Below are 28,000 nucleotides of genomic sequence, written 5' to 3' on the forward strand. Positions count from 1 at the left end.
ATTATATCAACACGCCATGTCAGGCTTGTTGTGTCACAAAGGTGCAGGGAGAGGTGGTGATGCCAGGAAATCAAGAAGAAAACATGGAGGATAGGCTTCAGCTGTGCACCAGGGGTGTTAGAATAACTGTACCTGCAAGAAACATGAGAAGTCTGCAGAGGCACTGAGATAGCTTTGTCCATTTTAAAATAGAAGCTTGAAATAATGCACAAAAACGTATTTTCTCCAACTGAAAAACAAACTGAGATTCTGTGCTACATTCTTGATGAATGACCACTGAATGTAGCACCAGCCATTCATTGAAATGAAATACAGAATAGAAGGGACAACACACAACACAGCCAAAATGCAACAGTGGTGGAAAATACTGCACATCCAAGAGGCATCACTCCTCCACTTAGGCCTGCACGTTTCATTACAGTAAACAAACAAACCAAACAGCCTTGTAACACTTGTGACATGGACTCCGGGCTATTTTTAGTCCAAGTACACGTGGCACCTTGCATGTGCCAGACCTTGTAAGTGCATTCACAGGGAATATAACAGCACTCTCAGCCATGTTTTATTCATGAAAGGGAGCCACAGAGTCACCATCCAAGTACCAAACACCGTCGCCACAGAACCATGTATCTTTGTCCTGCAACTAATGAGAGTCAGTGTGCATGAGGTCCTCTGCTTGGACGTGCCTACACACTGAGATTTGTAAACTCAGTCTGGTTATCACACTCGTTATCATTCATATCGACATATTTCTCTGAGGCTGTATCAGTCAGCCTAAGGACAGGAATCTGATCCGTCTACAGCTTCATGCGCTTGTTAACATGCTGTACATATGCACAGAAAAGCAGCAGTGCTGTTGGTACGGCTACCCTTCTGCTCCGAGGTCAAAGAACCATCTGGTCAAATCTGAAACACAGCAGATACCCACATCTAAAGCTTTGAGGTCAATGGCAGTGTACACGCACATAAATCTAATCAGCCTGCTCCTCTGCTGATGACTGTATTGTTCTATAAAAAAGTGTACATTGTGTTCGCTGGTTGAAAAAAAAAATCTAATCTAGGATGAACAAACAGTGAAAATCCACATCATAGGACCCTGAAGTAACTACGTCTTAAAAATGGATGACTTCCTCTCAAATCCTGCTCACATTTTTTATCCAGTAATGGAAAATGACTGGATTTCCACAACTGCAGATGAGAGCACAAAACACTCATCTATATTGTTTAACCCAGTGGATTTAATTCATTGTCCTCCTAATCCATCTTCCTCCATCCATCAGATGATCTCATCCAACCTGTAGTCTCATATCGATTTAAATCTACCTTAAGTTGGCAGAGCCATTTTCTGCTTCTCTTTTCACACCAACCAATCTACTTCTGTGTGTGGTTATTGAAGCCACTTGACCTCTACTTCTCTCTGTTTTTCATCATCCATACACCCACCGCATGGAAATGTAAACCCATCCCTCTTCCACCTTAATTTCACCCTCCCCCCGTCCCTTTTTTCCTTCCTCACCCTCGCTCATTGGACTGGGGGTCTGTTGCTGGCTGATGGTCTCCTCCAGGCTGCTGATGATGCTGCTCTTGTCCCTGAGGCGTTGGCGGTAGGACGCTCGCAGAGCCTTCATCTGGCGGCGGTGCTGAACGCGGTGCCTTTTCAGCTGCACCCGGTACTGGTCGGCCTGCTGCTGCAGTTGCTGGAAGTGAGAGTACTGCTCCAGAAAACTCAGCAAGTGGGACATCACTGCCACCAGGGGAGACTCTGTCAACTGGGCAGTACAGAAGCACACATACAAACACAGTTTAACACCGCAGAAGCTCCTATTTGGGGAACTTCTCATTTATGTATCACATGAGCAGCTCAGTCAAGGTGATGACACAGTTTTGCTACCTTTCCTGTTGTTTCCAGCTGAACCTGTGAGGCCCTCTTCTTCTCGGCCTCCTGCTTGAAGGACAGAAAAGCCGCCAGAGGAGTGCATGCTGGGATGTCTGGGCCATTGTCCTCGCCTTCATCACTCAGAGACATTTCATCACTGTCACTGCTACTGCCTGGATGACAACAAATTACATAAACATTGAAGAGTAAAGGAATGTATGTACTAAATAATCAATTAGTAGAAACTATCCATATCATAAATGTTGTATCATTCTTCCATATCATACGACTGCCTTTATGTTGGACTATAAATACAAGCTATTTGAGCACTCACTGGATTCACCAAGCCGAGCACAAGCCTTTTTACCCATTTTGGAGGTGTGGCTATTTCTCCTCCTGCTCCCTGTTTCCATGGAAACAGGTCCTGGTTCCTGAGCACGGCAACATACATTAGGGTCAGATGGTAATACACAGACAAAATATTTATACATTGTATACATAAAAATTCACACAAAAGGCAGAACAATGACACCACCAATTTCTACATCCTTTATGACGGAGCCTTTTTGTACTGTCAGGTGGTAGATGACGCATGCATGTTCCCCACTAAAAAAAAATCCTGACAGAGGACCCCAGAGGCTGGACATGATGTGGCTAGACATACGTCTGAGGAAGATCCATGAGCCCCCTCCAAAGCTTCATCCTCCTCTTCCTTCTTAAAGACAGTGTAGAAGATGTAGACTAACAGGGAGTAGAAGGCGTACATCTCTACGCTGTCCAAGAGTCCCTGTAGACAGATTAACTCGCATATATCTCAATCATGCAGCAGAAAAGCAGACAAAGTTCTATTTCTTATCCTTGTATTACTGTAACACTCAAGTCTTGTCAATAATCATAGGATGCATTAATGTAAAAACTGGTCTCGATACATCAGGACTTCTCCAGAGACTACTTTTTTTCTTCTATTTTATCCATCACCCTATGATCTTGCTAAAATGTTTATCTTTTTTTACCTTATCACAAATCTCTTCCTCTTTGATGATGGCAATCTGACATCCCAGTCATTTGTATTCCCCTTTCACACTCCATCTGTGTTGGCAATGACAAACCTTCCCATGCAGCCCTTGTTCTCAGAGCTGCAACAGCATCCCAGCGCTGTGTGCAGCTCCTGTGTGACTCCCTCTCTGCCGTTCTCTCCCCTCCCCTTTCTCCTCCTCTCCACTTTGCTCCATCTACAGGCTGCATCTGCAGCAAACGTACTCAGTGCAGTTTCCTGATCCGCTGCAGTAATGAAGTGACAGATTCGGTATGGGGACTGATTGAGCCAGGGAGGGGGTTGATGCTGAGACCAGCGGCCAGAGGCAGACAGGTAGATGAGCTATGTCAGGTTCCAGGTGCTCATGAAAATCAGAAACTGCAGCATAATGCACTTATTGCAAATACAGTATAGAGATGTTTGCAAGGACTTAAATGGTACAACAGTTGGACACTTGAACATGAGCCAAGAGATCTTTGAAATGCAATGTGGAATTACATCTGGAGTGTTTTTTTGATCAACATTTACATAATTTATTCAAGTTATGTTAACTTAATCTTCCCTTTAGGACATATTCATATTTTTGTTACAAAAAGCAATTAAATAAAAGAATACATAGAAGTAAAACGTGAAATTTTTAAAAGACATGAACTCAATGATGAATCATTACGGAAAAAAGCACAGGCAGCACAATTATCATGATCATTATGGCACCCCAAACTCACATATGTGCACATAATTATTGAATACAGTACCTTGTAAATGTCCCTGTCCACCTGTACCCTGAGATCTGACAAAGGCATTGTCTCACAGACAGGAACACAGCCACAGAGGCTTGTTAATGTACTGCAGTAAAACTGTAGAGGCAGCTGCGCACAACTCTGAAATCCTGAGAGAGAATCTGCAGTGTCCACTACACATCTTTGTGAGGAATATTATCTTGCAAGGACAACACTGTGGACAAAGAGTTAAACTGATGATGTCATTTCTGTTAACATCACAGCCATCAAAAACCAAGGAAGTAATAATAAAGAAGCGCACTGTTAAGTAACAAATGGGCATGATGAGGTAGGAGCAGGCCCAAGAGCTTAGACCACTGCAGATATTTAAACAGTGATACTGCTGAAGCTGCAGAACAAATAGGACCCAGACTCTAAAGCAGCCTGATGGTTTTTGGAATCAACAACAATAAAACTGTTTGAAAGATGTGTGGAAGGTGTCACTGGCCGGAGATTGAGTACAGCCTGCTAGACATTCTTTGAAATGATCACATAGCAAATTAAAATGCCCACATGCTGGCTACATTATAAATTCAAATTGAACAGCATAATAGATGTCAGCAGGGCACTCTAATATGTCTGAAAAGTTCATTGCTGCATCACAGTGATGCATAATGCCACCATGGGCTATCAGTTGTAAACTGTGATCACGTACTCTCATGCAAATTAGTTTTTTCAGTGGTATCCATGTCTTGTCTAACTGTGTGCTTTTATTTAAACTAAGTTCAAATGAAGTTCAGCCAAGGTCTATGCTAAGCAGATACTGTAAATTACGATAAAGTAGATTGAATTGGTACTACCTTGGAAATGCTAGCTTCAGTTTGACTTTCCATTACCATGCAGACAATTTGACTTTCATTTTTCCATATATCTCAGCCCGAATTGTTTTGCTCAATAATAACTGCTTGTATTCTGTCCTTAAACATCCATATGGAAAAAGCATGTTATTCTTAAGTTGATGTGGCCTCTAATTTAGGAATTTGTGCTGCAAACATTTTTATTTTCATTTTTGATTAATCTATTGATTATTTTTTAAATTCATTCTACAAGACATAAATAAAAAGAAATGAATAAAAAAATGCCTGTCATTTCCCAGTCTTAAACCTAAGGCATTTATAATGATGCAACAAAGAAAAATGCAGAAAATCCTCACATTTGAGCAGATGGAAGCAGATGTTTGCCATTTTTGCTCAATGATTAATAATTGCTTTGACATTGGTCAGTCACATACAACAGAAACTTGCTGAGGGCCTGTGTGGAGGCCCAACAGCCAACAGACATGGAGCCCTTTAAAAGCCACTTGGTGAGTCCCTCAGTTGCAGCTGGAGACAAGAGTGGAGCAAAAGTGTTTGTTCCAACCCTCTGAGCCACAAGTAGCGGGAGGCTGAGGGCCACACCGCCAAAGGCCCCTAAAGCATTACTGGCAAACAGACACACCGTCAGGCAGCAGGACAGGGAAGACAGGCCCAGGCAGCGTGTCATCAGTGTGACAGCATCTGCTGAGAGCCAGTCACACACTCCCAGCAGCAGACAGGAGCCACACAGGAGAATATGTGCCGTGTTGTGGTCTTCACTGAGCCACAGGAAGTCGAAGGTGACCAGCGCTGGGGCCAGAACCTCGCCAGCCCACTCTGCTTCTCTCTGGATAGAGGTGAGGTACGAGCAGGAGGGATGTGAGATGCAAAGTGCTGCAGAGAGTCCAAGCAGGAAGAGGCCTACTGAAGGAGCCCTGTGATTCTGCAGAGATAGGTACATGCAGAGGCAGTAGCAGAATTACAAAGTGAGAAATGTTACACATGGATCTATTGATTACCTATTTTCTAACTAAAAGAAACAGAGATCCCAGTCCTAGGTTGTCCAGAATACATGTAATAACAGTGTATTACAAATAAATATGACAATTTAGCCGAAAAATACTCAACAGAAAAAAAGTAGCAATTAACTTACCAATTGTTTTTCTTGCGTAGTAGTAGAAAATAGTGAAAAATGCCCATCACAATTTTGCAGAGCCCATATTGAAATTACTTGTTCTGCCCAAACAACAGTCCAATAACCAAAGATAAACATTATTATACAATAAAATAAAAGGTAGACCATCCTCACGTTTGGAACTTTTGCTTGGAAAATTACTTAAAAGAGTAACGTTAGGCTACTTGGTTATCATAGTTGATTATTCAGTAGATCGATATAATTTCCTATAATCGACATGGTTTCAGCCCTAAAAGCTTAAGCTAGTAAATTGTAAATTATTTACTTTGGCACTACACTGAATGACACCTACCTTAAATAATCTGTAAGAAGAGTACAATGCTGTGGCAGAGAGAATGATGTTGGAACAAGATGTTATCCACTCTGTTACACAGGACGCCATTGATCCGAGGACAAGTGACACCGACCTCTATGGTAAACAACCACGATTGTTGGCAACGTGACCGTTACTAACGGCAACAAAGAAAGTTATTTCTAATGGACGTGCCTGAAGTTGCATGTATCTGAATGCCGGATAATATTTTATTAAGTCAGTTAAACCAGAGCACAATGACCAAACTACACAGGAACACACGTTTGTTTCTGGGATGTATTGGTGTATTTGGTTTTGACACGTGACAAGTCCGGATATGGACAATGCGCAGGCTCCAGAAGATGCCTTCATTCAGCTCATAAACTGTCTGCCACTGTACTAGCAGAAAGCGCAAAATGTAGCCGTCCACTTACAGCGCTGTGGCAATGCGAGACTACCTTCCACTGGACCATGATAGACAGTCTGTATGCACTGGACAAAGCGGATTAATTGGAGTTCAGAGTTTAACTTGTGTTCTGTGAATCACAGTATTGGTTCATTTTGTTTTATCAATCTCTAAAGCGGTTTTACTTGCTTTGTATGAGGCGGTGCTCTACAAATACATTTGTACTTGAAATACATTTAGCCTATGTAACGTTACGCTAATAATAACGCTTTCATTATAAGAAGCAAGACCGCGTTCAGGTTATGTGAATTAAAGGCAATGTTAAATATTAGGAGCAGTAATGCAATGGAAAAGACAAAGACGTTTTTGATTTTTTCCGACAGTACCCGAAGGCAGCAAAAGTTCAAAAAGTATGGCGGCGGAGTGTTTGACAACCATAACAGAGCAATGGATACGGGAGAGATTACAATTAAAACATCCCTGTCTGGGTAATAGTATGTCATGTTAATACTTACGTTGTATAGGAGTAAATACCTGCTAACGTTACGGGTCAAACAGCAGCGTTTAGCTTTTGTTATGTAAAACAACTGTAGCTAGTTACTTTTACCAAGCCTTAGCATCGGGGGCTATGCTAACAGCTAGCATAGCTACCAGCAATAACTGTCACCTGCTGCAAACCAAAGCACCAGAAGCGAATAATGCAGTGCACTCTTCATTTATACATATATATTTTATACTTTTTAAACAGGTGATGTCCGCTCACTGAGCCTCCCGGGGACATATGAAGAGAAGATCAGACATTTGGGAAACGCACTGAATAACTTTGTCCGTCTGAAGTCTTTGGACCTCTCCTGCAATGCGCTCGTCTTTGTTGAGGTAGGTTTAAATTCTGGATCATGTTTTAAAGCAGTAAACGTGTTTGTAAATGTTAAATAAAATTCCACAATTGTAGAACTATGTTAAAAGTGTATGAGGTCAACCATTTAACGTCCAGTTAACTTCCTTTTTGTTATACGTTATTATGAACTAATATTATCTGTTGCCAGACCCCGTTTAAAACTAATGTTTTCTCCCTAGGGGGTTCAACATTTGAAAGTGCTGGAAAGGCTCATCCTGTACTATAACTGCATACCTTCCCTTGAAGAGGTGAAAGTGTTGTACGAGCTGCCAGTTTTGAGAGAGCTGGACCTCAGGCTCAACCCTCTGACCAAAAGTTACCCACAATACCGGCTTTGTCTGGTGCATGCCATGCCCAACCTACGCAAACTAGGTAAGATATAGCCATGCCGCCCAGATTGTGCTAATCGCAGGTTAGTTTTCAGTATAATTGAGTGTCCTCCCTTGCTTTCTAGATGGCTGTTCAGTCAGAGACACTGAGCGCAAAGCTGCCATAATGCAGTTCTCCTCTGACCTTCTACCTCAGCAGAAGAGCTCATCTCTGAATCAAATTGCTGACCAAAGGTACAATGATTGTCACAGATTGTCAGATGCTTGAGTTTAGGTGTTTCAGCTCAACTTTGACTTGATAGGTCTACCAATGATCTTGAGAACATGGAAAACCTCTTGAATAGTATGAAGAAGGACAAAAAAAGCTTTGTATGAAGTCTGCCCAAAAAAGGGAGTGACTCAGGTGTAAAGAAAGCAGCCACATACGGATAAGTGTAGATTTTTAAAGGACAAAAGTGTTGAAACCCCGGGTGACAGAAACACCCATTAAAAGCTACCATTATCAAAATAAATTCCTTTTTGCTATTTGCTTGAGTTGTATCTTTACTGTCTTGCTTGTGGTTCTCAGAAGCAGTGATCAGAGACTGGCTTTAGTTGAGAACTTTACCAAGAGGCTCTCTCTCCTGACTGACACTGAGGATATCGTGTTGAATTTTGTTGCGACGAATCATGGAGGCCAAAGTGAAACTCAGTCCCACTCAGTTCACAAGGAGGCAGAAGGTAAGATGTCAAAGTCCAAACGCTAATTATCTTAACAAAACTAAACCATGTTTTGTTTTTTCAACTTCTATCAATTTCAAACTGTCTTCTGTCTCAGAACCCAAAGAGGACGAATGGAAAGATTTTACAGAACAGAGAAGTTCTACGCCAAAACAGGTGATTTTTATTTCGATGTAGGTCAAACAATATTATCAGTGGTGCATTGACATTATCATATATATTTTGCATGTGCTCTTGATTTATTTATTTTAGGAGACGGCTAAATCCATCCTGAGGTACCCCCCTACAAAATATGGTACGTTAATAGGTAAGGAAATAGTTAAAGGTCCCATGGCATGAAAATTTCACTTTATGAGATTTTTTAACATTAATATGCATTCCCCCAGCCTGCCTATGGTCCCACAGTGGCTATAAATGGCAATAGGTGTAAACTGAGCCCTGGGTATCCTGCTCTGCCTTTGAAAAAATGAAAGCCCAGATGGGCCGATCTGGAATCTACTCCTTATGAGGTCATAAGGAGCAAGGTTACCTCCCCTTTCTCTGCTTTGTCCGCCCAGAGAATTTAGCCCACCCATGAGAGAGAGAGACATCATGGCTTTCAAACAAGCAAAGTGGCTGTTGGTCAAGGCCACACCCCCACCCTCCACCTTGCCCCCCTCTCTCCTCCTCAATAGCTACAGACACATAAATGGCACATACTAAGGAAAGCTCATTGTGGGACTGGCTCTAGTGGCTGTAATTCTGCACCAAGGCTGAATTTCGGGAAAGAGACTTCAGATACAGTATTAGGGGACCACTAAGGCCTAATATAAAAGCATCCAAAGAGCACCATGTCATGGGACCTTTTAAATAAAGGGAACTAAATCACAGTTGCAGCCTGACCATTGTCCTGCTGTTTCCACCAGGTGGAGACAGAATCCAGTTCTTATTTATTTTTAATCATGAACATGGAAGGTAAATAAATATCAGTGTTTTATTATGTCATTTGTTATTTGACCAGATAACACAATGTCCAAAGTGCCACACATGAAAGAACCGTCTCATAAAAGAAGCTCTACCTCATCAAAAGTGACTGAAAGACCAAAGGTGTCCTTTGGCCCCTATGTAGAGAAATTCAGACCTGTGCCTGGAATACAAAAGCAAAAGGACTTCCCCAAACAAATCAGACATGCAGCCAAGGGACATTATACCCCTAATCCTGGTAAGAACAATGTCTGTACTAGTCCTTTGTAAGACGTTAATACACATACACTTTGTTGGCATGTTGTTGAAGGTGTGTTTTCAACATTTTTCCAGATCAAAGTCTTCGTCATAGTTCCTCATTAGTTAATATCCGGCCTCCCAGTCCACGTCGTCCTGGTTTGAATTTGTCTGACCCCTTCAACCCCCTCTTACATCCTCCGAGACTAACCTACTCTAGCTTCAACAAGACAGAAGGGGGCTCCAGCCTGCCGCAGCAGGGGGAAAAGAAAAAAAGGGTGAGAAGTGAATTACTTTTTCACATACTAAAGCATTTCATATTTGAGGTTGTTTCTTTTCTCATGTCAACTTATCTCCTATCTCACCTCCCAGGGTAGTTATAGGAAACCCCTGGAGATGCTCCTCAACCTCGTGGACAAACACTGGATGGGAGAGAGATCACTGCATCATAACAACAACTTCCTGTGTGAGTTTGGTTTGGGGAATGTGGGATCTGATTACAGGAGCCTGAAGATAATTAACGTCTTCTCATCGTTTCTATTTTTGGTTCTAGCTCAGGCAGTCCAGATCCTTTGTATGATGGAAAACGATGTTTCCAGTAGGGAGGCTGAGGTCAGGACCTTAAGACGGGAAGCTGATGCACTGAGCTTTCAAGCAGCTGCACAGGAGGAAGAGCACAAAACTGAAGTCCGTAACCTCTCCGCTCAGCTGGAGGAAGCTCGCAGTGCAGTTGTGAGTGGATTCAGCACTAGAAAACATTGTTGGGCTTTATGAGGCGTTAATGGTTTTGATGAGCACACTGTATTTATTGTCTTTACTCTAACACAGGGCAAACTAAATGAACAGCTGAGGATTGTCTTGGAGGAAAATGTTGCTCTACAAAAACAACTCATCAAGTTAGAACGACAGTATCTAAAGACTATGATGAAAAGTTCACCTATTACTCAGATTAAAGGTGGGTGTGTGAATGCCAGTGGGAGACACATACAAGATCATTTTGCCGTTTTTTTCTTACAAACTTTCACTATCTGTGCCTACACATCCTCAGAGGCTCAGACAGAAGTGGAAGAGCTGAGGAAAGAGATCGAGGGGTTGAGGGAGAAAGTGCTGGAGGCTGAGAAAGTCAAGGATTTGTCAAATATGCTGCAAGAAAGCCACAGGTAAGAAGATTCTGCCATCTTAGTGTTGACACACTGTTTTGCTGTACCCACAAACCCACAACAATGTTTTCACACCTTAATCCAGCCCTACTTTGTTAGTACTTGGTGATTTGTGTCTGTCTATACTGCAGGTCCCTGGTGGCTACCAACGAGTGTTTGCTAGCTGAGCTGAAGGGAAGTGGGGAACTTTAAAAAGTAATTTGAATGATGCACACTGGGATAAAACTATCCAAGCAAGACTATGCCGATCGTCATATTGGCGTTGCATTTGCTGCAAGAGGCCCAGCAGCTACAGACTGTTTTTAATCATTTTTACTTTGTCACTGCAGTGTACATTTATTTTCTGTACGTTTTAAGTTCCTAGCCCTTTGGAAGGGAAAAAAAAAAGTTTATTATTTCTTTTAAAACAATCTGTATAGGCTCCGTTTGCTTGATGTAAACCATAATGGGGAAAAGCAATTAATTCAAGGACGCTTGTGTATAAGTGTGTGACAGGGCTGTTATGTTAAATGATATTAAAGGGGGGTGGGGATGTTAGTGCGAAGGTCATAATGTATTTCCTGGAACAGTGGCAAGATTGTGTCTCTCTTAGCTGCTTTCCCTCTTTTTTTTTTTTTTTTTTTTTAGGTCACTTATGTCTCCATCTGCTTTATACGCTGCAGTGGAATGAATGCATCTAGATTCCAGCTGCACTGTGACTTTATTTATACCTCTGCCTTCGGGCTGGAGAGCTACACAAACACGCACATGCACTTTCCTCTCACAAACACTAATGCAAGACCTGGCAAAGATGTAGATGCTACTACATAAACTGACTGTAGCTGTTTTTATGTGAATGTTACAGGGCTGTGGTGGGGAGTTTCACAGTCATAATAACTTAAAACATTGTGTTTTGACTGACACCCTATACTTTGTTTTTATTTTTCAGTAATGCACTACAAATCATGAACACACATTAAGAGGTCTAAAGAACACAAACACACTGCATGCACCAGGGCACAATAGTACATTAAAAGTTATTTGAAAAAAAACAAATAAGACAATATGTTCCTCCACATTAAAGGTGCACAGTATTTGGCATTAAGCACAGAGAACAGATCAAGCTACAGCAGCAAATGAAAACTAACACACTGATAGCTGCAAGTTTTGCACTTGATGCATGATTCTTCATCAGCTGAGGCTACAGGTAGTGTGTGACACTGTCACTATGTTGGAAAAATATTCTACAAAATATTACTTCTTTGCAATTTTCCCTTTTATCTAATTTGTAAGGATACAACGGTAAAACCCTGCTTCTGTTTTTCCTGTTTTCAGTTGAATTTGTGCCTTGGATGACAATAGCACACATAAAAGGTACTCTAAATCTTTACCAACAGACAACTATAATAATAGCATTGGAGCATAGCTGACTTTGTATGTAAAAGTTGATACATATTGATTTCAAGCAATACAAGATTTCATCATGATCCTGCAATTCCATCACTATTTTTTTTTTTTTTTTTTTTTTGCAAGAAAATATTTAAGTCTGTCCAGTAGTCTGTCCTCACAGCAGCTCAGATAAGATATGACAAACTCCTACTGTCATCTATATGCTTCTGAATCAAATGCAATATACATAAACATGCACAAAGTACAGCAATACATAAAAACAACATATGAAGCCAGTGTCATAAATTAAGCCATGGGGCTATAACGTTTTAGAATATACACAATCTCACCACAAATATATTAGAACTACTGTATAGAAATCATGAGGAAATAGTAAAATGTAATAATTAATACAATCTTGTACAACTGAGCTCATCTACTGTGGTTAGAGCTTCCTTCAGCTGAATTTCAACAACTTAAAATTCAAAATGCATGTTAGCAAAATGGTTTGTGGTCTGAATGACAACATTGTAGGAGTAAATAGATTCTCCAAGACTCCTATTGTATTTTTTTTGTTATAAGCAGGCATATTTAAAAGGTTTACGTGGTAGGAATTTTTGTTTTACCTATTCACAGAAGTAAGAAGATATCACAGAGGTAAAAAAAATCTAACGTTAACTACGCTGCATTTTGCAACAAAAACATTAATACAAGTTGACAAAACCCTTAATATATTTTCTTGGTTTGAGCTGAAGGCAAATTCTTAAAATGACAGTGTGAGCTTACAAAAAAATTAACAGCACATTTTTTAAGACTTAACAGTTGACAAGTGTGGATGGCAGACAGACAACACTGAAGAATGGAACAATTTAAGATTTCAAAAGAAGAACGTGTCAAAAAATTTGCTAATTCTCGTTGAAACTGCAAATCAAATATACACTATATATATATATATATATATATATATGGGATTCAAAAAGTTTCCATTAAAAAGTGCAATGTTGTTAATTCATCAAACTGTTGTCCCACGCCTGTTTTTCTTGGCATGTTGTTCATTGTGCTCAATAAATATAAGGCCCTATCATTACAACAAAGCTTCAGTATTCATAGCATAGCAGTTTTCTCTCGTTTGTTCTCTTCAGTGTTTGGCAGTAACTTGCTATCAGACAGGAATGTACCAGCTGGTGATGACTTTGTAAAAATAGATGTAAACAGTTTTCCAGTTCTCACACTTCTAAAAGAGAGGAACTCAAAAACCTCTCTCTCTCACACACACACACACACACACAAAATTGATGGGTGGGAAAAATATATGAAATGCTATTTTGTTTGTGCTTTCTTTGAGTACTCTTAATAGAAAAGTATCATAGTAGTTGATCAAATGTCTATTTCCTTATCCTCGCCCTCACATGAGTTTGCCCACGGTAAGGTTTATTTATTCACTTTCTTTTCATATGTCCCTCGATGTTTGTATCCCGAGACGTATCCAGAAGTGTCAACCATATCCACTCGTCCTGCCTTACCCTTCCCGCGACCAGTGTCATCAAAACGCTCCTTGTGTGACCCTGTAAACTTGGTGGGGTCCGTAAGACGGCTCACTGTTGGGGAAGCCACGGCTCTCTGCCAGGAAGTTTAGAAAACATTTTGAGTTTATTCTGTGATTGCTGGTATGAAAAGTCAGTCAATTTTCACCCTTTGATTCTTACCGTGACTCCTGCGATGACAGGTGTCTTCCCCTCAATCAGTTTGAAGACCTCGGCCTCAGCCTCCTCTCCAGTCCTTTCTTTATATTTCTTCCTGGCCAGCTCTCCAAGTGCAACCTTGAACTCGTCGTATGTGATGGCGCGACAGGATTTCTTCCTGAAATGTAGGACAAAAGGAAGCTTATGTCACAGTATAGCACATAAAACCTACAGCTTTTGTTAAAGTTTGAAAGCTTAAAATGAGAGCAGAGAGTAGTGTACACAGAGCCATTTGTGATAGCTTCAACATGGCAGATGTTAGACACATCATGGAGATGGTATCCTGCTGAGATAAACAATAAGAAAATGTTCCCTGTTTGGATCTTGTCTCCCAGTTGTCTGAGCAACCACACACACACACACACACACACACACACACACACACACACCTCTGTAAGCTGTATATGTGACTGTCTCTTCGTATCATGTATCATACTGTGTGCAGCTGTATAGTTCAGTTCCAGTAGTCAGAAGGCCTGATTCATTGCAGCTAGGGACATTTAGATCTGCCCTGTATTCTTATTTTTAAGATAACCATACCACAGGTCATCATCATCAATCATTCTCCTTTCAAGAGTACTCCAGTTGTTTAACTGGTCATTTGTGTGTTTCACTTCCATGTAAAAAGTGCCTAGTAACACAAACACAAACAGCCATTGCCGTGGTGACAAATCACCTAAACAACAGCCTATAAAGCCCACAGTCTTCCGGGGCAACCTGCTGTCATAGCAACAAGCTAAAGTAAACAGGGGTGTTAGGGTTTATTATTAATTTGACTCATCCAGTGAGTGGTTTTGTTTGGGCAATCCATAAGTGTTGAATATCCACTCCTCAGCGCCTGTAACATGCTGTCAGAAGGGAAACTGGACTTCCAGCTGCTGTTTTTATCTGAGGAAGATAACTATGTGTCCTCTGCAGATCTCCCCACACTGAGCTATTCAAGTCCCCAAAGCCCCTCCCCCCACAAGGGAGAATGAATGTGTGTTTAATTGACACGCAGTTAGACCCCCCCCTCCCCCTGGCCCTAATTGGTGCATCTGAACAGGGAGCTGTGGATTTTTGCAAATCGCACTACAGGCTGTAGGTGGTGCCAGAGGAGCCAGATTTTTTTTTTTAATTACCTGCTTCATGTAGTTCTACTCAAACATAGGGTCAGTTTTAGCAAATATGACAGAAAGTTAGTTTTATAAGGCTTACCTACTGCACCTTTAAGCTGTGTAAATAAATAGCAGATCACAATCTGAGAAGGTTAAAAAGGAGAAAGGTTAGAGGGCAAGTGGAGCTTTATTTTATTTCGGGATACTGCGGTAGATGACCTGCTGTTTATATACATAGTTCAACCATCTGCAGTATGTGATCCATATGGATCTGACACAGTAGTTGGCTAAATCTGTTTCAGGCTAAAATGCTCCTGCACCGCCTACGATCATGTTCAGTGATGAGGAAGTATAACCAAAAGCCTAGAAAATGAAGCCACCGTAAAACCATGCTCGTAATTAATTAGTCCACACCAGATTTTTACCTCATCCATAGTTTATGCTTGTGGTGTTTTGGCTCCAAGCAGGCAGACAGCACAGCAAACCTCCATACCCACAATAAATATGGATTTGTTCAGCCATACTGCGATTAGCCAGTGCTCATTAAGATGTTTAATTTTTCGTGTGCAAGCAAAGAGCTTTGACACTGATTAAAGGGAAAGTAGAGATCTGCATCTCTGGCCTGGCAGCCCTGCCTGGCTCAGTCATGCCTGAAGTCAGAAACTACATGAAAATGAGCCCTTCCCCCAGTCTGCACCGCTTTTAATCCTGTGGCTGGCTCTGAAGGGTTCACACACCACACGCTTTGTTTGGATTTTACTTTACTATCCTGTGCATTTTGAACACAGCTGTGGTTCAGAATGCATGCTGGACTATCTGGGACCCTGATTAGAACCTGTGAGGCTCAGACGACAGAGCCTGCAAGCTCATATTCAAGGACCTAATTTATACAACACTGCCCAGATTCACTACAAAGAGCATGTATGACATGCAAGTCTTTAAAGTGGTTGCACCATATTGTTTGCACATTTCTAAATATTGCTCACCAATGGAGCAGGATGTATACAACTTTAAATCCCACAGTTCGCTTTATAAAGTGGCTCTAATCTTGCCAAGAAAATGTTCACAGCAGTAAACATGTCCACCCATTGCCATGCCAACTGTGAAGGTGTTGATATAGGTGACTCACAGTCCTGAAAAACAAAGATACTTCTTTTGCTTTACAAATGTAAGAACATTTGTCAAGTTTATTGTAAGAAGTGAGAATGTACATTAAGTGCAAAAATAATGCCAAGTGAAAACTACAAGTACAAATTTTTATGATTTTAGTCTGCATATTGTATTCTGTATTGTTATATCCTGCAGTCAAATGTTAGGGTTGTGTATTGGCAAGAATCTGGCAATACGATAGTATTACGATACATGGGTCACGATTCAATATATTGCAGTATATTTCGATACTGTGCGTAAACTAATATTTTAAAAAAGACATGATGTGCATAAAAGTCAAATAGGTTTACTTTAGGTAAACAATTCAGTACACAAAAAAATCAAACTGCCAGTTTGGGATTGTGGTACACAGGTTCTTAGTGAGCAAATTTGTATATGCTAAAGTAGGCCAAAGTTCAGCCATAGCTACATTGTTAGCTTCTAGCAAAAAGTCAGGCACTGTTAGGCAAGGACACTAGTGGTGCACCTCAGCATAGTCATCTAGCAGTAGGGGGTTTAAACACAACATAAACGTGAACTACAGTCTTACATGAATATTTTTGAACGTAAACCAAAAGAAAAAAAACTAGTGTTTTTGAAAATCAATACAATATTGCAAAATAAAATATTGCGATACTCAAGTGTATCAATTTTTTTCTTTACACCCATATCAAATATTATTTAAAATATTTTGGAGCATGGGTAATTACTGTGGGGGTTACAAGATGTTGAAACAAGAAATGCTATGGACTATCTGATCTGATCTACTTTAAATATAGTCAAATATATAGAATTCTTTATTTCAAATACCTTGAAATATCTTTCTACATGATATGCAAAAAATAGAAATTAAAAAATATAGCCATTTTAGTTTCCACTGTACTGTATGTGTGTAATAGTAGTAGTCAGTAAGTTTTTAGGACTTCAGTAGTCCTGGAGCTGTTTTTTTTTAACACTCTTTTGTTTCAAACTGAAAAATCCCACTAAAACCATTTTGGAATCCCCTGTATATACGTGTGTACACAAAGTGACTGAGATTGAACTGAGATGGTTACACACAGCACAAGATGGAAAATACACTGAATCAATGTGAGATTCTCACTCCTGAAGCAAGACTTCATTATGAGAGGCTGCAAGCCATACTCTTCTATTCTGGTGCTGTCTAGCATAATAATGTAATCTTCATTCATAACATTCAACCAGGTAAGCTGCTTTGTGTATGAATGAAATAATCATGCACAAAAAACATACAAACCCACATTGTAAAAGCCCTGTCCTTTTCTACACCAGCTTTCTTCTGTGTCACCTTACTGTATGTGGCTAATACTATAACAATACCAACACTTAATGTGGTGCGGAAAATATCTGCACTGATCTGTCAATGTGTTATCAGCCCAAATACACTCAAAACCCTAGTTATACCTAAGCACAGCTATACAGATAAATGCCTTTATTCTTTGGCTAAATAATATTCAGGTCACAGCTTATTATTAGATTTGACTTCACTTAAATCAGGCAGTAAAGGATGAATCAATCTGGCCCAAGGAGATACAGGATGAGCCATCCTGGCCTCTTGCTCTGCCTGCTGCTTCTGATGGACAGCTTCAGAAGAGCCAATTTAATTTAAGAAAGAAAGGCATCTTACAAAACACTGCCTGAAAAAACGGAATTTAATAACTACAAAAATATTTACCATAGAGTTGTCTCATTAATGCTATGCTAATTTTGTTTGCTTAAAGGAATACGCCACCGTTTGTTGAAATAGGGCTTATCACGGTCTACCCTGGCTGTAGATAGGTGGGCCAATGCATTTTTTTTTACTCACAACATGCTAACCGGCAACATAGGATTCCATTCACTACGCTAAGCTAACTAGCGGCGGCGCAGCCGGTGTTGCACCGGACTAAAACAATGCATACACAAAAAATGCGTTGGCCCACCTATCTACAGCTAGGGGAGACCGTGATAAGCCCTATTTCAACAAACGGTGGCATATCCCTTTAATGTTTCGTTAGTGCACTGCTAATGAAACAGTTGACACCTTAATTAGGTGTTATAAATACGGTTGGTGCCTGTTTTACTCGTGCTAAAGACCATGCCAGTGATTTAATTCTGAGCACTTATGAAATAGAATAAAAACGTTCCTACAGTGCAGTTTTCCTCTCTACTTCTGTGTTCTTAACAATCACAATGCTACCATGTTCAAACCACTTTAGTGGCCTTTTGGGCATGCTGATCTGGGTGACTAAGCCTGTAGTCATCTCTGCAGCTGCAACAGTTACACTATGTTGTAAAAGAACCCTGTAATGGCATGCCTGTTACAATACTCTGGCTCAGATGTTGGAAAATTAACAGACCTTTAGACAATGAAAAGCAGCTCAAATAGGCTTAAATTGCCTTTCTTACTTGACTTTGCTGAAGACGATGTCCACGTCAGTGAGGGTGATGTTCTTGCCGTCAATCACGCCACAGTCCTTGCAGAGCTTGGACCAGTTCTTTCCGTGCATTTCCTTGCCGGTAGCGCGAGTGTCACCGTGGATAGCGAAGCGGCGAAAAGACTCCTCCAAAGCAGTCACCTCCACTGGTGTGGACGAGCCCACACCTCCTTCACTGGTCCCATTAGACTCAGTTGAAAGCCTCTTGGACAACCGGTCTTTAGACTGTTCACCGTGCGGCCGTAAAGGGGCCGAGCCCATGTTAGGATGCTTGGCTGTCTGGACTTTAAAGTCGTCTATGTTGTCTCTGAAGTGGGAAAAATACAACTTCATTTGATCGTCCATGTGATGTAAGAGGTGTACATCATAGATTGCACTGAAGCCACTCTTTTGAACCAAACAACTGAATAAACTGTTGGCTGTATATCGAGTAACAACATGATTTAACAGGAAAAGCTTGTGGAATTGATCAAAATCAACACATACAAGAGAAAAGGAAATTTCATCACAGCCTGTACACCAAGGCTTTTTTTTTTTTTTTTTGGCAGAGATACAATTAATCTAAGCCTGTTCTGCAAGACTTTGCAACGGACAAACAGGGCAGGTCAAGACACAGCTTGCTAATTTGTCTTTTTGTGAGATACTTCGGTGTTACAGGCACGATTAGACTCTCCAGAGGTGTGTTTATGTGCTCACACTGTCTTTGAATGGGCAGATGTCTTGCGTGTTCTGGCGCAGAGGTGAAGAATATAAATAGATCTCTGTGGAATTCAAAAGGCGCACAAGTCGAGAACCAAGAGACACAAAATGTGAGGTGAAGGTTCATAACATGACTTCTAAAAACTTACTTCTGGTTTGCCATGCTTGTGCAGGAATTTGGTTCCTTCTGTGCAGTGCTTGGATTAGCTGACTTTTGTTTTCTCTTTGTGCTGCGGAAAAGATGAGAATGGAGGTGAATACTGTGAGATGTGTCTGTACATATGTGAGTGCCAGAAAGTGGAAGGGATAGTAAAAAAAGAATACAAATTGAAACAATTAACACAGCTCAATAAAAAGTACCATATTCCACTCTTGTCCTTGTCACTCTTTAATCATGCTCCAATAATAACACAATTATTTATGACATAATGTCTAATCCAGTCTGACACACACACACACACACACACACACACACACACACACACACACACACACACACACACACACACACACACAAAGCTACATTCAAAGTAAACCTTCAGAGTGGAGGGAATAATAACTACAGCTTAAAAAGGAACAAGAACAAAATCCTCTTCATAATTAATACCAAATGACTTCCAGATAACATGTGTGTGTTAGTTATTGGATTTGCATACTGAGCAACAACTTTGATTCCCTCTCTTGCTTCAGATGATTTCATTCAGTCTGACATCATCCTGACCTGCATTTCTATGCACAGAAAAGAAGCATTTAACCTTCTTAACTCAGCCTCACACTTGAACCACGTCTGAAATGCTTCTATTAGTCATTATTCATTAAGGTCACATTACTGCCGTACAAAAAAGCTTATTCTTACATTTAGAAAATGTAACCCTGATCTATATTTGTAGCAAGTGATGGTGGTCTGCTCACCTTTCAGCTGTTCCCATACTTAGCTCAGCATCCTTAAAGTAAGTGTGTTGCCATGGCAAAGTACACCCCAACAAAGTCTCTAAAACCAGTAATTACACTTTAAACAAGATGCAAACCAGAGAGAGATGCTGTGTCCCGTGGACCAAACTGTCTGCTCCAGCTAGCAAAGTTTCAAGCAAGTCCACCAAGTCACCAATAAAGTGCTTTCACTCACCCCCAGTGGCACCGTGTAAAGCGAAGGGTTTTGTTTCCACGACCCCGTGACCAACAATTACAAATGTGACCTTGCTAAGTACAGTCGACACTTAAATGGGTACAAAAGTTCCAAGATTGAAACTGCATAAAGCCATTATAATCAGAATGTCCATTCTTAGGGGGAAAAGAAGAGATTATTAATGTCTATGAATAATGGCATTCAGAGCAACAGACACTGGGAACCCATTGTCCAATTTGGCTTCTCTGTCTGACCCAGGCCCATTTCTTCACACATATACGCATGGTGACATCGCAGAGTACCACTATTGATGGCATGGGGTTTTGTAGTCCTATGTCATCGAGGCGTCAGGCCAAGACAATCCAAAGCCTCAATGTTTTATTTCTCAAGTATAGGCCTACATACCACAGATAAAGTACAAATGTAAAAACGTATTTACATATCACACAAGGAGTTTTGGAAAATCAAAATCCATTTGCTGCACTAATCCATAGTAGCATACTCCAAACTATACTTAGAAAAAATAAAAATAAAGAAAAAAACATGTTAAGCCAAGCTCAAAAGTTATTTAAAATGTATTTAATGCATATAATTAATTTTCTGTCCATACACTAATCAATTCATCAAGTGTTTAAGCTCTAATTACATCACACTCTATTTAGATCACACATTTGTTTTAATCAAGTACAGTTATGTTTATGTGGAGCGGTTTACTAATTTATAATCAAAAGAATTATATTATATTATTATAAAAAAAAACATTGTATTACAATTACCTACCTACATAATAACTTACATCACATGGAAACACAAAACAGAGTAATATCTGCTTTGTATGTTCCTGTAATGCCCACACTGAGGTTCCATCATTATTAACTTTACTTTCAGTGGGGATCCACATCCTTTCAAATAGAGTAGCTACTTGCAGTGTGTTTTCCTTTGTGCTTTAATGACAGCAGCTAAATCAATGTGAAACAAAGGAATCTTTTTACTCTCCTCATCCAATTCATTGTCAGTGGTTTCAAGTGTCCAAGTCTTCAGTACAACAGGCCTCCTCAAACCACTTCATGTTTAAATACATAAGAGAGAGGTCATTAACACAGTTCAGTGGCCTGAAGTAGAACACATACTGAGATGAAAGGAAATGTAGTTCTCTGAAAGAGCCTTTTTAATTGTATTATTAAAAACTGTATAGACAATGTATAGAGACCATTTGGTGCTGTGAAGCTGTACTTTACCAATTGGTGGTTTTGGCCAAATTCCGACTCTGATACGTAACTGCTCACCATCATCGTAGAACAGTTTTTTCCTGTGCCTTTTTTTCTGCCCCACTTTGCCAAAACGAGAAGCCATTTGGTTAAGGGCAGATCTCCAGAGACAAATCTGTGACTGGATGACAGCGTGCTTACATACACTCGCCTTCTGGCAATACATTGCACAGATGAGTGCTTTAACCATAAATTGACCCATTTTGAACTGCATCTATTCATAGCAACAATACGCAGCCATGGCTGGAACATTCTATTCATTCTCAAGGGAGGCGATCAGCCAGTAGACAATATGCAGGCTGAAATACCAAAATGTTAGTTTCGCAAATGGTGTTTAACTCACAAAACTGTTGTCAGAGTGACTATGAGTGTGTGTGTGTGTGTGTGTGTGTGTGTGTGTGTGTGTGTGTGTGTGTGTGTGTGTGTGTGTGTGTGTGAGAGAGAGAGTGTTTAACAGAGGCCTAGTCCTCCATCGTGGTCAGTGGGCATGCAGAGATCCCATCTGCTTTCTATCTATCAGTGTCCTTTCCAGGCAGCTGCTCAGTAATGTGACGGTGTCAGTCAATCCAAAGGTAAAACAGAGACCACTGAAGCCCCACAGTGTGCTCAAGACTGAGCTCCATAATAGTACACCATGTCTGCCAGCTTTCTACTACGTATACTAGTGACTATCCTCTGTGCCATATCCCCATTATTGGCCTTAAACTATTAAACACATCAGTGAGCCATAGAGCTGCAATGATTAGTCAATTAATAGAGTATTCGATTGACAGAAAATGAATTGGCAACTTTTGTCTCATCATCTGTCATCTTTCAAGCAAAAATGGCAAGCATTTGATGGTTCAAGCTCCTCAAATTTGATGAATGAATGATGTTTTGAGATTTTGTTGGTCAAACAAAACAAGACATTTGATGACCTCACATTGGTCTCGAGGAAATAGGGAAAGACATGTTAAACTGTTTTTCGGATGTTTTATAGTCCAAATTATTGATTTATTGATCAAAAATCTGAAGATAGAAAAGAAATTGTTAGTTAGCCCTAATGAACCACACACTGTTGCACTGGGTTACATGTCCCCTTCTCTGCATGTCCACTGTCAACTATCTAATAAAAAATGAACAAATTTGAAATTATTTATTAAATAATAAAAATATAACTAATAATATAGTTAGTAAGTTAGTAAGTTAGTTTAATTGTATTTCTGTGTCATGCCAAACATTTGGCCCATCCCACATGGGATTACAAGACACCACAAACTTCTTTAGCAAACTTCTTCCGGTCTAGTGCACCTAGAGACTAGTGCAAGTGTGTATTACTCCGCTGAAAATAGTCCCCAACAAATGCCCTATTTACTCATGTTTGAATTACATTTATTAAAAACTACAGTGCCTGGCTGTTTTAGGAAATTAGTTAGAACCTTTTTGAAAAATGAAGCAATGTCGTTGTTACCCCTTTAAAAAAAATGACATCTTCAGTAAACTGATGGGTTTATGGCTGAGTGCCACAGACAGCGTGGGAAGGGAAGTTAACAAACTGGGAGAAATGGACAAACATAGTTGGTTTTGGTCTTTTCATGGAATTTGATGAGATTAACAAATAAAATGGAAGCCCTATCCTTTAACATTGTCTCAACATTGTGTCAAGACTGCACCATCTGACACCATTAAATAAAACTTCTTAACCATTTCCTAGTTTGGCAACAGTCCCTCACCCTCACTCTCCCCCCAAAGATACGGAGAGAGGGTATGACATCAGCATGCTGCAGCCCGGGTCTGAGGTCACCACCACGCTGTCTCTGTCAGTCCTCGCCTCCCTAAACCCTTTAACTGCTCTGTGAGTCAAAGATCTTGGCAAGCATTGTGTGGTTGAAAAACAAGATGTTTGAAACAAGCTACAGTAGTTATTGTTGGCAGCAGCAGCAAGCCAAATAGAGGTATAAAGCAGTGTAAAGACAGCAAGGGGGTCCTTATGCAACCCCACATTTGTGAGCATAAGTGTCGCTGACATGGCTCAGATGGAGAGAGGCCTGTTGAGCCAACAGCAATTTAGTTCTGAGTCAGTTTAAAATTTCTAGAAGCCAGATGTGTTGTATAATGTCTTAATTAATTAAGATAACTTGTAAAGTATTTGCAATGGTATGGAAATGCCATCTAGTGGCTCTGTTACAACTATTTCTTCTGCCAGCAGCCACACACACGAAAGATGAACCACAGCGAAACACATAATGACTATTCCCTATATTGTTAAGGTCAATGTGGAAGAAAAAATGTGTCCTTGGCTTTGTGTACTGTAAAGAAAATGCTGTCGGACTACAAACACTTCAGTTTGCCCAAAAGCAATCCTTTTATTTTGTAAACCTGACCTGAATTTGAGTCATCACAAACAAAATAGGGTAATTTACACTCTGAGGTTAATTGTTTGTGACAGAACCCAAAGGCTCTTGGACCAATGCAATGAAACCTACAACAGTGAAATCTGGGACAAAGTCAGTGACTGTGTCTTCTTCTCATGTATACCTAATTCAACCTATGGCCAGAACGCAGCTACAAAACCATATTTTCATTTAGAAGCAGTGGCGTCGTTAGGCCTGCGCGTCCGAAGCTACAGCCCCGAATGTTTTATGAATTGTCCTGGTGAATGTGCGATAGCCTTAGTAACATAAAAGCCTGTCAAAATAAATGCAGGTCTCCTACTAACTAACTGTGTATGTGTGTGTGTGTGTGTGTGTGTGTGTGTGTGTGTGTGTGTGTGTGTGTGTGTGTGTGTGTGTGTGTGTGTGTGTGTGTGTGTCTGACGGTCAGTGCTGAGTGAAACAAGTTACAGTATAGCAGGAAAAGTAGAGGAAAATAACAAAGCGTACAGGTCCAGGTAAAATGTGGAACTAGACTTTAAGGGAAGGAAGGGTAAAAAGTTAGAAATTGCCTGTTGATTTATAATATGAAGTGCATTTCTCTTAATCATAATAGTAGATGGCGTTTAATTTAACTTCACAAACCTCACATCATAACGTCATGGTGTGGCTCCAATGACAAGATGGATTTATGTTAATCACTTTAACATTGCAGCTGGTAAAGGGGGAACTCATTTTAACTACTTCATATATGGCTGAGTAGTTTTACCTACAATACAGTACATCATGTAGTAGTTGATTTATATGTTGTATACATAACCTGATCTGCAAAGTAACTAAAGCTGTCAAATAAATGTAGTGGATTAACAAGTACAATATTTCCCCCTTAGATGTAGTGGAGTAGAAGTATAAAGTAACATAACATGGAAATATTTTTATTTACATTTTTTAAGTAACGTATGTACTGCATTCCACCATTGTTAACATAGGCCTATACATTGTTTCCAACTCTAATCCATACATGTTTTAAGTGTTTCTACTCAATACTAATTGCTAACAATTACTAAAAGTTTTAACACGTACATTTTTAAATGCAAGGCATGTACTTTGAATGTAAATAAGGTGCCAGAGTGCATTAAAAAGCATCAAAATAGAGCTTGTTTATGAAAGAAGAAAAAAACAAATTCCAGGGACCAATCCCCCTGGGCACTCCTACAGAGGTCTGGGCTAAACTCCCAAAGTCCTCCAATCCTAGAAAAGCCCCTGCTAAGAAGAAATAAACATCTTCCATCTTTGAATGGCCTCCTACTCCATTTATTACCCCTAAGAAAGATCCACTCAGAGAGAATCAGGAAGCTAATAAAAGAGGGCATACATCTTTTTTCGTACATAATTATGTAACTACCTATATGTAACCCAGCAGCTTGGCATGAAGGCTGCAGCCACAGGCCAAATGCATTGTCAATCATTCTTTATGACCAATAACGGTGCTTGGAGAATCCTTTCTCTTGCTCTCATTGCCCGCGTTTTAAAGATAAACAGAGGAGAACGCTTGGGTTTATGTTACTGGACATGGCTGCAGCTGCTGCTGAAACCAGTGTGTCTGAGCGAAACATGTTACATAAACTTGCAAATGCCAGATTCACACAGAGTCCACGTGATCAGTTTGTTATTGTCAGCCCTTAATGTATTTCGGCACAACATGGCATAGCCTATAGGCCCATTGAAATTTAAGTGTGGATCCTGCTGGAGTTTTAAAGGCATCATATGTTGCAAATCCAGTGTAGGCTACAGGAAGCATGCAGAGACATTACAACAAAACAAAAAGCACCTTCGAGAATCACCTGAATTTGTGTGGGCTGGCATACAGTCATCGAATTCTTAATTTTTCATATTGTGAAATCATGCAGGTCTGCGTGAGCCAAAACAGGCGACAAATAATGCTAAATTCAGTTTGAATCACCTGGTGATGCAATCCTCCACCTCCTTGTCAAGTTCAGAAAACCATAATTGCGCGTCGCGGAGTCTTGAAATCCCTTTCCTGCCTGCTGCCTGAGCTGAGTTTGACCGAGTGCTCAGTCCCTCCGAGATGCTGAAGAGAAACCAGCCCGCTGATTGGCTGCTGCCGTGTGCGACGAGCGGTTTGCTTCGTGCCTTGGTGATGGTGCCACGGTGTTTAGTGGAGCGCTGATAAACAGGCGGTTGGAGCACGGTGCATCTTTTTGGTGCTTTGAGAGGCGGAGACTGAAGATGTAAACAAAGGATGGCTTCATAAGAAGGGTCATTACAGCTTCATTAATAAACAGTTAGGGAGGAAATGAGGGCCCAATGGCCACACACAGTAGCAACAAAATAAAATAAATACTTTTAAACTACGTGCATCCTGATCCTGGCTCTTGTGCACCTGATGTCTTAATGTCCTGCTTAGACTTTTGGTTGGAAGAGGGAATTGTCTCTACTACTATCACGGTGAGAGGCAAAAGGATGCAAATTTTTCCAAGACTGCCCTCTGAACCTTCCTCCTCTGATGTCCAGTGGACTATGTTACATAACCAGTTGTAGCCTAATGACTGAACATAGATGGCCGTTATGTAACCTCTAGCCTGGTGGTTCAAATGATATAATACCAAGCTCTAGGATAATTAGCCTACTCAATAACATCCATTCATCATTTAATAGTGGGCTAATTTATTCACTCTTAGAGTACATAAAGAGCATGCTGGCAAAAACATGCATGCCTTTGAGCAAAAGAAAGGGCTCAGATCATGATGAAAACAGCCTGGACGAGTGAAATCACTTAATGACATAATAGTGTATCTCAAGCTGCATCAATTGCGCCACTATGTGGTTAATAGCAGCCTTTACACCATTTGGAGTTTCTTGGTAATTTCCCCTGTCATGGAAAATAATAAATTGAAGGGCCAAAGCATTAATATTTACAAAAAATGGTTTTATTGTATATACAACATGGATTAATGGTCTTATTTTGTTAACTCATCGACTACAGCGTTTGAGGATTTAAGCTTTTGGTGTTGCTTGCAGGTATTTTTTTTTTCTCCCTTTCAGACATAGCAAACAAAAAAGGATTATGACATTACAGTTTTTTACAATCGCTGTGACAATTTTTTTAATACTTTTAATAACTTTCCTAAACTTTTAAGGCACCAACACATCTACAACACACAATTGGCAAAACAGTTAATTTCATGCTCAACATCACACATTGAAAACTAAACGCTAACACTAATTATCAAAACACAACAATTCACTAACACAATACACTATGTCTACTAAAATAATGCAAACATGTCTCAAAATCAAATAATTCTTCCAAAACACTAACACGTTATCTTCCAACAGGCACATTTAGTCAATCCTAGCACAATGTCATACAAAACACTAACATCAGATGGAATTACAGAAACTGCATTATTTTATGTGTCAGGTCCCCTCCATCTACACCGATGCCACGCATTAGCCTAATTACCGACCCAACAAAGGAACAAATGTGCGCCATCACATTGTATTACATATATCTTACCTTAGAAGAAACGATCAATTCTCTCACCGCGACATTGCACCCATTTGGGCACATTCTCTATCTCAGACACGTGTGGGAAACAGTGGTAGCATACTGGGCCAAAGCTGTACAGGCTGGGCACAGGTGCTGGAACGCATGCGTAGATGTTTCTGTTTACCTTTTAGTTAAAGGGGGACTGCCATGAGTTTTCCTAAATGTTGCAATGTCTCCATCTACTGCGATGTTTAGGAAACAGCTTTATTTTGCTCTTCGTACAGAAAATAACAAATCCTCCCTAATGCGTGCGTAGCCTATACACATTATTCTCCTCTCTCAGTAGGCTATATAGGCCTACATCATTATTTCCACGATGATGACAATTCATTTAAAAGTTAATCCTAGTGACTCAAAATGAAGTATACCAAAGACGTCTTTGGAAAAAGCAACAAATACAACTAATATTAGCCTATATTTGAATTGAAAAAATAGGCAATACATTATTTGCTCCTCTTATAGGCTATGACTATTTCCTCCATCTTTCAGGCCCCCCTCACATGATT

The 28,000-nt window shown here is 40.2% G+C and overlaps 3 protein-coding genes across 14 annotated transcripts in view; 1 reads left to right on the forward strand and 2 right to left on the reverse strand.

The window, feature by feature from the left end:
• Nucleotides 1-6,956, reverse strand: part of si:ch211-257p13.3 (kinesin-like protein KIFC3) — a 13,476-nt gene extending 6,520 nt beyond the window's left edge. The window contains exons 1-7 of one of the 6 annotated variants that reach the window (XM_028580455.1): nt 5,973-6,260; nt 5,639-5,721; nt 2,890-5,428; nt 2,541-2,663; nt 2,211-2,307; nt 1,892-2,049; nt 1,517-1,769 (exon numbers count right to left, since the gene is read on the reverse strand). In XM_028580455.1, the coding sequence (XP_028436256.1) occupies nt 1,517-1,769; nt 1,892-2,049; nt 2,211-2,307; nt 2,541-2,642 (610 nt within the window). In that variant the 5' untranslated portion in view covers nt 2,643-2,663; nt 2,890-5,428; nt 5,639-5,721; nt 5,973-6,260. Of the gene's footprint in view, nt 1-1,516; nt 1,770-1,891; nt 2,050-2,210; nt 2,308-2,540; nt 5,429-5,638; nt 6,261-6,893 lie in introns of those variants that run through there. The other 5 variants (XM_028580459.1, XM_028580460.1, XM_028580454.1 and 2 more) reach the window with 5 other exon arrangements.
• Nucleotides 6,344-12,745, forward strand: cep72 (centrosomal protein 72). 6 transcript variants are annotated; one of them, XM_028580464.1, is made up of 15 exons: nt 6,344-6,457; nt 6,762-6,872; nt 7,127-7,254; nt 7,456-7,648; nt 7,731-7,839; nt 8,174-8,325; nt 8,423-8,481; nt 8,578-8,632; nt 9,326-9,526; nt 9,622-9,803; nt 9,898-9,991; nt 10,079-10,257; nt 10,354-10,480; nt 10,574-10,685; nt 10,817-12,745. In XM_028580464.1, exons 2-15 carry the CDS (start codon nt 6,791-6,793, stop codon nt 10,875-10,877), a joined length of 1,734 nt encoding a protein of 577 aa, XP_028436265.1. In that variant the 5' UTR covers nt 6,344-6,457; nt 6,762-6,790; the 3' UTR covers nt 10,878-12,745. The 6 variants fall into 6 exon arrangements, with proteins under 6 accessions (XP_028436265.1, XP_028436262.1, XP_028436264.1 ...); XM_028580461.1 differs by having other exon boundaries at nt 6,344-6,453; XM_028580463.1 differs by having other exon boundaries at nt 6,344-6,453; nt 8,578-8,620.
• On the reverse strand, nt 11,571-27,578 carry tppp (tubulin polymerization promoting protein). 2 transcript variants are annotated; one of them, XM_028580467.1, is made up of 6 exons: nt 27,462-27,578; nt 25,884-26,164; nt 19,325-19,405; nt 18,448-18,783; nt 13,760-13,913; nt 11,571-13,673 (listed from the first exon to the last, which is right to left on the reverse strand). In XM_028580467.1, exons 1-6 carry the CDS (start codon nt 27,513-27,515, stop codon nt 13,485-13,487), a joined length of 1,095 nt encoding a protein of 364 aa, XP_028436268.1. In that variant the 5' UTR covers nt 27,516-27,578; the 3' UTR covers nt 11,571-13,484. The 2 variants fall into 2 exon arrangements, with proteins under 2 accessions (XP_028436268.1, XP_028436270.1); XM_028580469.1 differs by lacking the exon at nt 27,462-27,578 and adding an exon at nt 26,286-26,349.
• Between the last annotated feature and the right edge of the window lie 422 nt (nt 27,579-28,000).

Source organism: Perca flavescens, chromosome 6, assembly GCF_004354835.1.
Source record: "Perca flavescens isolate YP-PL-M2 chromosome 6, PFLA_1.0, whole genome shotgun sequence".
NCBI lineage: Eukaryota > Metazoa > Chordata > Actinopteri > Perciformes > Percidae > Perca > Perca flavescens.

Excerpts from the sequence above, each read along its gene's own strand:
- cep72 (XM_028580461.1), top strand. Across the intron at positions 7,649-7,730 it reads GCCCAACCTACGCAAACTAG|ATGGCTGTTCAGTCAGAGAC; the intron begins GTAAGATATAGC and ends CTTGCTTTCTAG. Across the intron at positions 8,482-8,577 it reads GAAGTTCTACGCCAAAACAG|GAGACGGCTAAATCCATCCT; the intron begins GTGATTTTTATT and ends TATTTATTTTAG.
- tppp (XM_028580467.1), bottom strand. The coding sequence starts at position 27,515 with ATGTGCCCAAATGGGTGCAATGTCGCGGTGAGAGAATTGATCGTTTCT. Across the intron at positions 26,165-27,461 it reads AATTGATCGTTTCTTCTAAG|TCTCCGCCTCTCAAAGCACC; the intron begins GTAAGATATATG and ends TTACATCTTCAG. Across the intron at positions 13,674-13,759 it reads CTGTCATCGCAGGAGTCACG|AGAGCCGTGGCTTCCCCAAC; the intron begins GTAAGAATCAAA and ends ACTTCCTGGCAG.